The following is a 13,059-nucleotide window of genomic DNA, read 5'->3' as shown; positions in this document are numbered from 1 at the left end:
TCTCAAGTAACGTTCCCTCTTCCCAGATGCCTCTAGCCTGCATCAAGTTGGGAAGGGGAAAAAAAAACCCTAACCAGGACAGGACTGAACCAGGACCTTAAGCATGCTAGGTAAGAACTGTGCCCCTGTGCTCCTTCCCAGGTCAAGAATGAAGCTTCCTATAAGCTATTGCACACTTCCCAGAGGAATCCACTACTTCACTCAGGTCAAGATCTTGAGATTAACTTTTCTTATCCCTCTAGAAGTTCTTTAACCAGTCATAAGCATAGGAAACAAAACAAAAGTTAGTAAACTTTGATCTAATGGGAGTGACTTTCAGGAAATGGGCACCCACTGGGCAGTGTTTCTTAAGTCAGAGGATCCAGGGAGTGAATGAAACCAGCTATTAGCCTCTGAGCAACCAGCACATGCTGACTAGATTTATCCCCTTTTCCTTCCTGCTATAAAACCTGACAGAGAATCACAATCATTACTGTAAGCAATTCCTATACGCTTTTCCTGTTTTCACTGAAGGTAAGAATGGGTTTTACATTTTTAGAAGGTCAAAGAATATACTACAGAGACAACATGAAATAGATAAAGACAAAAATATTTACTGTCTGGCTCTTTACAGAAGTTTGCTAACTAGTTTGGCAAGTTACTATGGCTTCTTCCCTCTAGTCAACAAACTCTAGTACTGTATCAAACTATGTGGTGACTGTTCACAGTGCTAAACTCCGTTGAGGACAGAGATGCATGGCACTGATCCTCCTCCTAAAAAGTGCATACTGATGATATTAGAGACTAAGGTGGTGGTGGTAGGATGCCAATCCCTAATTCAGAAAGCACCTGGGAGTTTACTATAGCCCAGACACAGCAGACAAAACAATGAACAAAATAGTCTCTCCCTCAAAAATCTGATAACTGGGTGGTAAAAACAGTGAGAAAATCATTCTGTGCAGAAAAATACATGGTGGTTCTATCAGATGCACCAGGAGAATATTCCACCTCTAAAAAACAAATTTCTTCATATTCATGAGTTTAATGAGGAACATGCCAGAAGACAAGTACAGAGAGTGCTATGGAAAGCCAGGCACCAAAGGACATGGGAGGCTGGGGAGGAGCATCAGGAGGATGCCATCCAGAAAGCCATCTACATAGAAGTTTCAGGTTAGCCCTGTCTCAAGAAACAAAACAAACATCAAAATATGAATAAGGGCCAGCAAAGTTACTCAGTGGGTAAAGGCTCTTGTCATACAGACATGGTAATCTGAGTCTAATCCCTAGAGCCCACAGTGCAAGGAGAGAAGCAACTCCTCCAAGTTGTTCTCTGACCTCTACAAATGCACCATTGCACACACACTTTGCCTTACACAAGCAACATACTTATATACACAATAATTTTAAAATAATTATGAAGGGTTAGCTTATCTCTAGAAGGCAGAGTAACAACTTTTATTTTTCTTTTTACCTAATTATATTCTCTATAATTATTATGTGTTAGTTTGGTAACAAGAAAATATATATATATATATATATAGCTTAAGTTAAAAAAATAGGGCTAGCCAAATAGCTTAGTAGGTAAAGGTACTTGTTTTGCAAGCCTGGCAACCTGAGTTTGATCCTTGGATATAAAAGTGGAAGGAGAACTAATTCCAAAGTTGTCCTCTGACTTCTACATGTGCACCCCTCAGGTGATAATAATAGTAATTAAAGCAGAAGGGGGTGGGGGAGATAAGGGAGAAGGAGAATCACTAAAACACTGTTTGAAAATGCTATAATGATATCAAATAGCCTGTATACTAATTTAAAATAAAATGAGATTTTAAACAAAGAATCACCACTACCACTAATAACAACAAGAGAAAACTGCTAGGAATTAGAGGTGTGTCCTAGTGGCAGAGTGCTGCTTAGCACTACACACACATACAAAAATAAAACCCAATTATCAAACTACTCATTAAACTTAGTAAGTAAACATCAAGTACTGAGTGGACTCAAAACTCAAGATGAACAACCAATTCAACATTCTAAAAGATAAATGTAAGAAGGCAAGCATTATGGCACACACTCCCAGAACTCAGGAGGCAGAGGTAGGCAGATCTTTCTTAGTTCAAGGTCAGCTTGGTCTACATAGCGAATTCCACGCCAGCCAGAGCTAAACAGTAAGACCCTGCCTCAAGAGTGATAAAAAGAATATGACACAAGAATACACTTACCAGCCATAAGCAAACAGATGATACACATTGAAAAGGCAACAACCATGATGATAGGCAACTGAAAAATACGATTGAAAGACACAGATGTTTAGGAATAAGCAGTGGCTATAAAATAATGTATGTCCATCAAGCTTGGAAAAGAGCAAAACTTCTGCAAGCTCATATACACAAGATATTTTTTTAATCAAACACCATTATTTATGGGTTTAAGCACAGTGACCTAAATCTTCAAACTGGTAAAGTTATGAGATCTAAGGAAACATGCTTCTGCTCCAAACCTGAGAAATAACTGTCCAGGACAACAGACCTCTCTTCCATCCAGGGCACCTTGCCATCTGGCATAAGGCCCCAGAAAAGCTGCAAAGTATTGTGAACAGAGGAGGAAAGAAAAGTATTCCAAACACACTTTGCCTTTCATTTACAAATTTATCTCTAGCAATTCTCTGATCACAATAAGACTGAAGTTCTCCTGAAAAAAAGGACTCCTCTACAGTTCCTTATGTGTTCTTACACAAAAAGGAAGTATGGTAGAGTCAGGAAAGAAAGCAAATACTCAGTTATTTTCTCTGTACTCTGGTCTTATCTTTGTGGGGGAAGCAGCATGCAATCTTGTCAACAGAGGTGTTTTCTACACTTTCAGACACAATACTTTCAATCTTGAAAAATCATAATTTTCTTACTGCCAGGAATTTCCAGTCCCTTGGAACACTTAAAGGACTGTGAGATTCTAATTCATCCACTGAATAGTTTCCAAGAAATAAGTCTATGGAATCCTAGAAAAGAAAGAAGGAAATTGTGAACTTTCCAATTTGATTTGACTATACTGAGCAATAATGCAAAGATATAACCATTCAATGCCAAAAATCATCAAATACAAACTTACTTGTCTAAATCCATCAGAAAAGTTGTTCTTGTAATACCGTAATAATGAGTTGCAACCATCCATTATAAGTCCCAACCGAGTTCTTTTTCCAGTTCTGGTTAAGAGAGGTCCAATTTTAAATTATATGCATGCATACTAAATTCTAAGTTTTATGAACAGTGACTCTTTTTTTATAAAAATACATGATCAGTAAAGACATTAAAAAATATCCCTGAAAATATAGACATTTCACAAAGAAGTCACTAGCAGGCCCAAGAAATATATATAGTTGTCCCCTTGTATCAACAAGGAACCCTACTAGACACTTGTCTACAGATGTTCAAGTCCCTCATATAAAAAGGTATAGTGTTTCCACGTATCCTATTCATACTCCCTTATTCTTTCTAAATTACTTATGATGTCTAATACAATGTAAGTGTGAGGCAAATAGCCATTAGCCTGTATTTTTCAGGAAATGATGATATTGAAAAAAATGTGCACATGCTCAGTACAGACACAAATACACTTTGATTAGTGGCTGGCTAAATCCATTGATACAATTCATGGATAAGAGGATCAATTGTATTTGTTCCCTAAAACATTACCAAGAAGATGCAAGAAAGTGAAACAGTTTTAGCTACAAAAACAAAGAACTATGAAAAGAAGTACAGCCCATGTTAAGAAATATAAAAGAACACAGCAACTAGCAATAACATTTGCTCTCAGAAATCTTTACAGTGTTATAGAAAAGATCTAAAGGCACCTAGAACAAATAAAAAGAGCAGGAGTATTGTCTGGAAGCTTGGCAGAGGTACAGCTCACAGGCTGTGCCCACACACCTGTGAAGTCAGACTGGTGATTTGGATGCACAGTGATGTCAGAGAAGCACCATAGAACCCTTAACCCTCTGTGCATCAGACTGTCCCAAGGAGGATAGGAACCCACCAGTGCCCGAGCTTCATCTTTCAGCAATCTTGACAGTCCTAGTGAAGCCCAGGAGCTTGGTCTGTAAAACTGTTTCCTGAAAGCTAACCACAGAACTCCAGAAAGCATTAGGACTACAAGCCACTGATGTGGAATACAAATGAAAAGTGTGGGTTACCTTGTAAAGTCAGTCTTCAAGGCACCAGTTCCTGCATACTGTTTGGCACAAGCATTAGCATTATCAGCCCAGGCTTTGGGAAAAATAAAATAACAGCCAATTAAAGTTCTTATATAAAATACTGATTTCAAAATTTGAACAACTTTGCTCTATTAAGAAATTACCTAAGCCGGGCGGTGGTGGCGCACGCCTTTAATCCCAGCACTCGGGAGGCAGAGCCAGGCGGATCTCTGTGAGTTCGAGGCCAGCCTGGGCTACCAAGTGAGCTCCAGGAAAGGCGCAAAGCTACACAGAGAAACCCTGTCTCGAAAAACCAAAAAAAAAAAAAAAAAAAAAAAAAAAAAAAAAAAAAAAAAAAAAAAAAAAGAAATTACCTACCATTTTTATAAATCTTTTCAAATTCATCTTGTTCTTCAAGCTTCTGTCCCACATGCAAAACTCCTAGTCTCTAGAAAAAGAATCACACCAGCATTTATGAGTGATAAGATTTTAGCAGACCTGACTTAGGAAGAAAATCCTATCATGGGGGTTCTTTTCCTGCCGGTGCAAAGCACAGGTGTGCTTCAGCTTTTAGAGCTCTTGTCCACCCACCACAGACTGTAGAAGTTCCTCTACCCACACTCCCTTAAACCCAGGACAACAGGGATAATAGCTGAATGGTATTAGAAGGAGGAAAAAAAAGGTAGAGGGAAACCTACTACGAGACTTACTCCTCCTTCCCTTCTGTACCCTTTACCCTTCTGCCTTCCTCACCATTCATCATCCCAGGCTTCCACATCTAAGTCACTGAAGTCTTACTTTCCCCAAGGACCTCTAAGAATCTGATGAATTATACATATTCATCTTCCCCAAAACTGCACCCACACATGAGCTTATATACAAGTGCACACACACAGCTCTTTTTATAAAATTTCCAGGGTGGCTGAGCCCCTGGATTCTCTATGGACTACTCTTTGGAGTCTACCAACCACATATTAGGAAGCCCTATCTTGGACTTTGTTTCAAATCATCAACTTTCTGAACCACTTCAGATAACACCTCACCATCTCTTGCCAAGAATGAGTCAGAACGCCTCAGTGGCTTTTAGCTGCGCAAAACTGCCCCTACTGGAGGGAAAAGCTCAGTGGGAGAGTTCCCACACCATCTGACAAGGCCACCTCACAGACTCCTGCCCAAAGATGCTCTGAAGTTCATTATGTTTCAGCAAACTGTATTTAGCACATGAAATAGATCATAGAACCTAATTCAGCAGGCTCTGAGTAGCCATGGGACCAAACCATTCCTAATCCTTTTCTACTGAAAACTATAGCTGAAGTATCTTCAATAGATTGACACAGCACAAACTAGACTGCTCATCACTCCTTTGACACAGTTACTTTATGACTCAGGAATAATTCCTTCTAAAGCAGACACCAAAATTTCCTGAGTGTCAAAAAATTGTCAAAAGCAAAGTTTAATAATTATAAATTATCTAGACATTTGGAACATACTTTGTCCTTCACAACAAATGCCAATGTGATTTAGAAGTATAGGCTTTGTTCATATTTAAAATTGAATATACATATAGAAGAAGCCGTTTGCATCTATTTGTTCTCCTTAGCACAATCCTATTTAAAAAGAAATTATGCCAGAAACGTTTAATCAAGAAGCTAATGTCCTTTGTCAGAACAAGAGATTCAAATAAAAATAATTTTTTGTTTGTTTGTTTTTGAGACAGGGTCTCATATAGCTCAGGGTGGCCTGAATCTTCTGCTTCCACTTTCAAATGCTGTGATTATAGCTATGTGCCACCATACACAGTTTATGTAGGATCAAATCCAGTGCTTCATCCATACTAAGCAAGCATTCTACCAACTGAGCTATACCCTTCAAAACAATCTTCATATACCACTAAATTAGAAAAAAAGGAGTTGGATATGGTAGCATAGGTCTGTAATCCTAGAATTTAGGAGGTTGAGGCATGGGAAACAAGAGTTAAAAACCTACATGTGCTACAGAGTGACCCTGCTTCAGAAACAAAAAGCAAAACAAAACAAATAAGACATATCTTAAAACAAAAATATCTAATGCAGCTAGAGTTCCATAGAATGGATTCACTTATTCATTGCTGACATCAAAATAAACCGATATGGGACCTCTTAGAAAGTAATATATTTATTCTCCTTAATTTTGTAATTTCACTTCTAGGAATTAGCCCAACTAAGTTTAGTTTAATCATCAACTTGACACAACCTAGAGTCACTTGGGAAGAGTCTCAATGAGGGGTTGTGTAGATTAAGATGGGCTAATCGATTGTCTTGATTTCATTACTGATGCGGGCAACCCAACTTGATGGTGAGCAATACCACTCCTTTGTGTCCTGTGGGAATTTGAATGTAACTGGCGCCCATAAGCTCATAGAGAATGGCATTATTGGGAGGTGTGGCTTTGTTGGAACAGGTATGGCCTTGCTGGAGGAAGTGTGTCACTGTGAAGATGGGCTTTGAGGTCTCATATATGCTCAAGCCACACCCAGTATCTCAATTCACTTCCTGTTGCCCTTGGATCAAGATGTAGAATCCTCAGCTCCTTCTTCAGCACCATGTCTGTCTGCCTGCATGCTGCCCGATTCCCAGCCACCATGCTCCCTGCCATGATGATAATGGACTAAACCTTCAAAACTATAAGCCTCCACCTCAATGAAATGTTTTCCTTTAAAAGAGTTGTCATCGTCATGGTGTCTCTTCACAGCAACAGAAACCCTAACTAGACATGTCCTGAATTATGAAAAGAGGTAAAAATGAGCTGAGCACTAGCAAGAATGCATACATTCACTCTCTCTGCACTTGACTGTAGATGTAACTGGCTGCTTCAGAATCTTGATTCTTTGACATCTCCATGTTGTTTAACAATTTCTTCCAAGATAAAACATTCTATCTTGCAGGAAAACTCATGACTATAAACTAAAGAACTCAGAAGCTTAGCAAGTCCCTGAAACTGACTAGATAACTCTAGGTCCCTCCCTTATTTCCCAACTTATGAAAATACTAAAGACTACCGAGACACCCTCAAAACCACCAAGATGCCTGAAAGTGACTCTTCAACCTTTCAAGCTGCCTGCAAGTCATGCAGTACCCTCCAGGTTTCCAGTTTCATGAGCCATCACCTCTTAGTGTAGGCTGTAGGTAATACGTATTTGAGTTATTTTTGCTCCTCTAAGTAACCCCAATGAACTCACTGATTGACTAAGTTGGACTTCAATGATTATTCTTACTTTGGTAAGAATAGTGTTGTGGATTCCCTATCAGGAATGAACATACATTTGTTCATGTCTCCCCAGGAATGCTCTCACATGGCACTTCAGAGTGATGGACTACAACCCAGAATTGTGAGCTAGAATAAATCTTTGCTCCCTAAATTGATTTGGTCAAGCTTAATTAATCAAAGCATTTGGAAAGGAAACTAAAACCCAAAGGAAGTAATTCAAGTTAATGATATTAAAAACAGATACATTCTCCATAGTATTACATAAAGGCCCCAAAATGCAGTAATGTAAATGGCTTAATAAATTATAGTTAAATATATACTATTTAAAACTATGATTACATAAATACTAAAGGAAAATGGCAAACTAGGGACCACACATGTGCTCTGATGAGTTATGGAAAACTTACATATACCAGTGATGGCAAGATACAAAAATAAAAACATCAAGTTAGGGCGCAGACAATGTGAGTACTTTTTGTTGGTTTTCAAAGGTTCTTTTCTTCTTTTTTAAAATATGTATTTTTTTTTGTCAATAAAAGATTCAAGAAAGTAATATTCACCTGCAGCTGGGCCTGAAGGGAACGTCGAGCTAATAAACTCTGGATCACATTAGTTCTATCAAGACAATCCATGCAGTTGCTGCGGAAAACTCCTTCTTGGTTTGTTACCACCTTGCCAGCAGAGTCTACTAAAAAATAACTGAAACACATTTATGTGAGCACTCTTATACCAAAGTACACTAAACATACCAGCAACACAACTCTTAGAAGACAGGTTTTATGGGGTGATCTTAGTTAAAACCATAAATTACAAGGCCAGATGGAGTGCACAGTAGGCATATTTCATTTTTCTAGACCAAATGAGAATCTGAATGGCTGAGGCAACACAGGTTTGTTTTTTGTTTTTTTCAAAACACAGCTTTCACAGAAGTCAAACATAGGGAGAACAGTGAAGGAAACAATTGATATGGAAACCATGCTTCTTAAGGTCGCTTTAACATGATTTCAGCCATGTCCCAACACATCAGGGCTAATGGCTTCTCCAAAATCCCTATCAGAATCTCCCGAGTTACAAATAAAAATTCTTAGCCTTGAGAATCAATGGAACCACAATCTCTGAAGCAAAGGTTGGAAAATGCACTTAAAATGTTTTTTTTCTCTCTTTTAAAATGAATAACCATGCAAATAGAACAAAATAGGAAAAGTACATTTTTGAAAACTCAATTTTCCTTTCCCTTTGATCACGCAAATATGTATACAGTAGCCAAACATGATGGCAAACTTCTGAGTGTATTTATTTATTTATTCATTCAATTATTTATTTTTGGTTTTTCAAGACAAGGTTCTCTGTGTAACAGTCCTAGCTATCCTGGAACTAGCTTTGTAGACCAGGCTGGCCTTGAACTTACAGAGAGCCGCCTGCCTCTGCCTCCAAGTGCTGGGATTAAAGCTGTGTGCTACTACACTAGCCCCCTCAAAATTCCTGCATGACAGCAATTAATGGTGAACCTAAGGCACCATCCCCTCCACCAACAATGCCAAACCTAGCCAATCTCTTCTCAATAGCCAGCCACAGTACAACCCTATCATCCTTTACTATCTGTGTTCATGATAGAATGTCACAGGAAAACAAAGTAACTGTAGTTCATAGCTATGTATACTAATATATTTTTAATTGAACAGAATAATGCTCATCAGAGACATAATTGAAACTTAAAAGTACATTTGGCATCCTGTATACAAGTAAAAAAAAAACTGTCAAAAATTTAAAAATTAAACAAAAAAGTACATGTGGAGTACTAGGTTAGAACTATCACAGAGGTAAAACAATAGCATGGTGAATAGATTATTTTGGCTTTAAAACAAACCTGTGAACCAGCACACTAAAACATTTAGCAAACATTTCAAAAAGCACCATAAAGATGTTCCAATCTTTTGCTCCACTAATCTTATGCTAAAGAATCTTTTTGCAAGCAAAATTTTAACACACACACAAAGATACACAATACTCATTTAAAGAGAACCACTTATAGCACACTGTGTCAGAAGTAAGGAGAGGACCCAGACACTCCATGTGATAGGAAGCATCTAATTAAAGCTATGTTGTGACCTAACAGGCTGCAGAGAAGACACTGAAAATTGTCATTACAAAGGCTCCTAATAGAATGCTGTGATAAAATGACAGACACCTGAAACCAAAATAGTAATAAACCAACTGCAATTTTGTAAAAGTTGGAAAATATATGAATATTCCTGACATCAGCCCAATTGTAAAAATTCAGAGTTATTCTTTAACCAACAACACTCTTCCAATACAAAAATATTAAGATAAAACAGCATATATAAGCACTGATAACCCAGTGAAACAGCTTTACAAATCTGCTAAATAATATATAATTAATAAGATTGGCACAAACAGATATCTCTCCCCCTTATCTCTGTAAAGAAGTAATATGGCTTACCTTAATTCATCCTGTATTTCTGCTACTTGATCCAATAAAATACTTAGTCGGTCCCATCTCATATTTTTACACTCCTTATGGAAATCAAAGGCAAAATACCTACCAAAAAAATCCCACATACTCAGAAACTGAGGAGACCATTCAATTTCCTTCTATTAATAATTCCTATTAAGATGATTTTTCTCTATATGTGAATATGCATAATACTTAGGAATATAGAGCCTCCTTTATTCTGGGCTTATTAAAACAACAATTATTACTACTACTACACATACACACATCTCCCTACTACTTACTACTACTCACAAACACACACCTCCCTACTACTGCTACTACTACCACACACAAACCAAGTACTACTATACACACATAACACTACTACTCATACACACTACTACTACATACACAACTACTACCATAGACACTACTACTACACATACACCAACCACCACTATACATGCACAACTACTACTACTCATACACACACACCTTACTACTATTACACACATACACAACTACTACTACACACATGCCTCCTTACTATTACTACTACTTACACATACTACTACTACTAAACATACACAACTACTACTACACACACAACTACCACACACACACTAAGACTACTACTACTACTCACACACACACCTCCCTACTACTACTACTACTACACACACACAACTACTACTACTCACATCCACCTTCCTACTACTACTACATACACACGACTACTCCTCCTCCTCTACACACACACAACTACTACTACTATTACTCACACACACATCTCCCATGCTCCTATCAACAGTGGAAGACAAATTAATTAAAATTATAAGATAAATTTTATTTTCACATGTTATTCTAGGGGCCTGCAGATAAAAGCAGATAAGCACAGCAAATACTAGTAAAGCAGATCAGACTTACAGTACTGACATATACACTTCAAGAGGCACAATCCAACTGAATACCTAATATATATTTATTTCCTATCCCTGTGTGCAAAGAATATGGTTTCTTCTTGCTATTTTCCAGATCAATACGCTCAAAGTATTGAAACTCAGCACAGTCTATGGTGGATTAGGCTGGGTGTCTGTTGTGTACTAGAGACTGTAAGAAGTACAGGGCCACAAGACAGTCTCTATAGTATTAGCTACTGCCCAGCCTACCCACCCACTCCTGTCCCCGCATCACTTTCCTTTACCAACATCTATACATCACACACATATATGCAGAGAAAATTCTGTCAATCTATAATGAACCCTTTACAATTACCTAATATTTAAGAAGTACAACTGTGGTGATATATTATGTACCCCAATAAAACTTATATAGGGATCAGAGGACAGAGCCAGCTACTAGATTAGACACAGGCCAGACAGTGATGGCACATGCCCTTAATCCTATCACTCGGGAGACAGAGAGCTGTCTGGATCTCTATGAGTTCAAGGCCACACTGGGAACAGAGTCAGGCATGGTGGCACATACCTTTAATCCCAACACTTGAGATCTCATGCCTTTGCTTGGGAAGCACACATGCCTTTAATCCCAGGAAGTAAGATGGCAGGGCAGAAAAAGGTATATAAGGCGTGAGGAAACAGGAACCCACTGTCTGGAGGCTGAGGATTCAGAGATGGTAAGAATGTGGCTGACTTGTTCTGTTTCTCTGATCTTTCAGCTTTCACCCCAATATCTGGCTCCGGTTTTCTTTTTTTATTAATAAGACCTTTTAAGATTTGTGCTATATCCAACTCAAAGTTAGTTAATCTCTAAATGTGAAGGTGTCCTACCATTTGTCATCTTTCCCTTGAGAGGGGGGAAAACTCATTAGTCGAGCTCTGACAGTCAGTGGAGAAGACTGGCTACATGAAGTATGGCATATAACTAATTCTACTTTCTGCTCAGGAATCACAAGTAGAATGACTGGAAGGACACGGTTCCAGATGGGACTGTGCTCCCATCTGAAGAGTGAAAATGCAGATAAAGCATCCACTACTGTGTGACTCCCTTGCTCCATCCACACAGTGTGGCTTCTAGTATGTAAGAGATCTATTACCTCAATGTTTATCTCAAGAGAGAATGGTAACCCTCGGAAATTAGCACTAAAATACATGTGGGCCGATGACAGGAAGCAAGAATGGCATTTTAAAAGGCTTCAAAAAAGTAACATTGGTCTGGGGAGATGGCTCAAAAGTTAAGAGCACTGGCTGCTCAGAGGTTCTGAGTTCAGTTCCCAGCAACCACTAGGTGGCTCACAACCATCTACAATGATCTGGTGCCCTCTTCTGGCATGCAAGCATACATGCAGACAGAACACTGTATACATAATAAATAAATAAATCTTTATAAAAAAGCAACACTGTAAGTTATTTTGAGTGCTCTGACCAGAATTATCAGCCGTAGCCCAGCTTTAAGCAGACCATCACAGAGTATCTAAAACCACCACCTATGATTAATTGGACAGGCAAAGATACTGCTCCAGATGAGGTCACTACACAGTGTTAAACTGGTCCAGCTCATGCAGTGGTAAAAACCACATCAAGCAATCTTAAAGTACTGAAATTTAAGAGGCTTCAAAGTTGGCTCAGCAGTTACAAGCATTGGCTGCTTTTCTAGAAGACCCAGGTTTGATTTCCAGTACCCATATGGCAGCTCACAACCATCTGTAACTCCAGTTTGCTTCTGGCCTCAGTAGGCACCGCATGTGTGTGATGCAGACACACATGTAGGCAAAACACACATACACATAAAAGTTTAAAAACCTTAAAAAAAAAAACAAACCTGTATTTGTGACCTAATAGGCCACTGTTTTGCAAAACCTTGATGAAAAGATTTTAACTAGAGATTAAATTCAAAACTTGACCTTAAAGTTACTCTGTAATATAAATTACATCAGAGAAAATTTCAAACCAACCAAAAGGAAAATTACACTTGCATCTGGTACTGAAAATATGCAAGCTGGGGGTTAGAGAGATGGTTGAGCAATTAAAAGTACTTGCTGCTCTTCTAGAGGATGACCCATGTTCAATAACCTGCATCCATATTGGGTTGCTTACATCCAGCCTCCATGAGCACTCCACATGCACACACATACACACTGTTTTAAAATGCAAGTTGAAATATAATAGCTTACTCTTTGTATTTATATACATAAGTGCACATGTGACTTGAAAGGCTCTACAACAGACACCTAGTA

General features: G+C 38.3%; 2 protein-coding genes across 3 annotated transcripts in view; one reads left to right on the top strand and one right to left on the bottom strand.

The window, feature by feature from the left end:
• Window positions 1-12,643, top strand: part of Slc6a20 (solute carrier family 6 member 20) — a 52,147-nt gene extending 39,504 nt beyond the window's left edge. Inside the window, exon 12 of the mRNA XM_076575539.1 lies at window positions 6,602-12,643. Coding sequence (XP_076431654.1) covers window positions 6,602-6,718 — 117 coding nt within the window. The 3' untranslated portion in view covers window positions 6,719-12,643. The remainder of the gene's footprint in view (window positions 1-6,601) is intronic.
• Sacm1l (SAC1 like phosphatidylinositide phosphatase) overlaps window positions 1-13,059 on the bottom strand; it is a 70,671-nt gene that overhangs the window by 3,015 nt on the left and 54,597 nt on the right. For both annotated transcript variants that reach the window (XM_006990791.4, XM_042281926.2), the window contains 7 exons: window positions 9,870-9,968; window positions 7,969-8,107; window positions 4,541-4,610; window positions 4,163-4,235; window positions 3,082-3,175; window positions 2,879-2,971; window positions 2,199-2,256 (listed from right to left, as the gene is read on the bottom strand). In XM_006990791.4, coding sequence (XP_006990853.1) covers window positions 2,199-2,256; window positions 2,879-2,971; window positions 3,082-3,175; window positions 4,163-4,235; window positions 4,541-4,610; window positions 7,969-8,107; window positions 9,870-9,968 — 626 coding nt within the window. The remainder of the gene's footprint in view (window positions 1-2,198; window positions 2,257-2,878; window positions 2,972-3,081; window positions 3,176-4,162; window positions 4,236-4,540; window positions 4,611-7,968; window positions 8,108-9,869; window positions 9,969-13,059) is intronic.

This window comes from Peromyscus maniculatus, chromosome 7 (assembly GCF_049852395.1).
Source record: "Peromyscus maniculatus bairdii isolate BWxNUB_F1_BW_parent chromosome 7, HU_Pman_BW_mat_3.1, whole genome shotgun sequence".
NCBI classification, from domain to species: Eukaryota; Metazoa; Chordata; class Mammalia; order Rodentia; family Cricetidae; genus Peromyscus; species Peromyscus maniculatus.
This window is presented reverse-complemented; position numbering and strand designations above follow the sequence as displayed.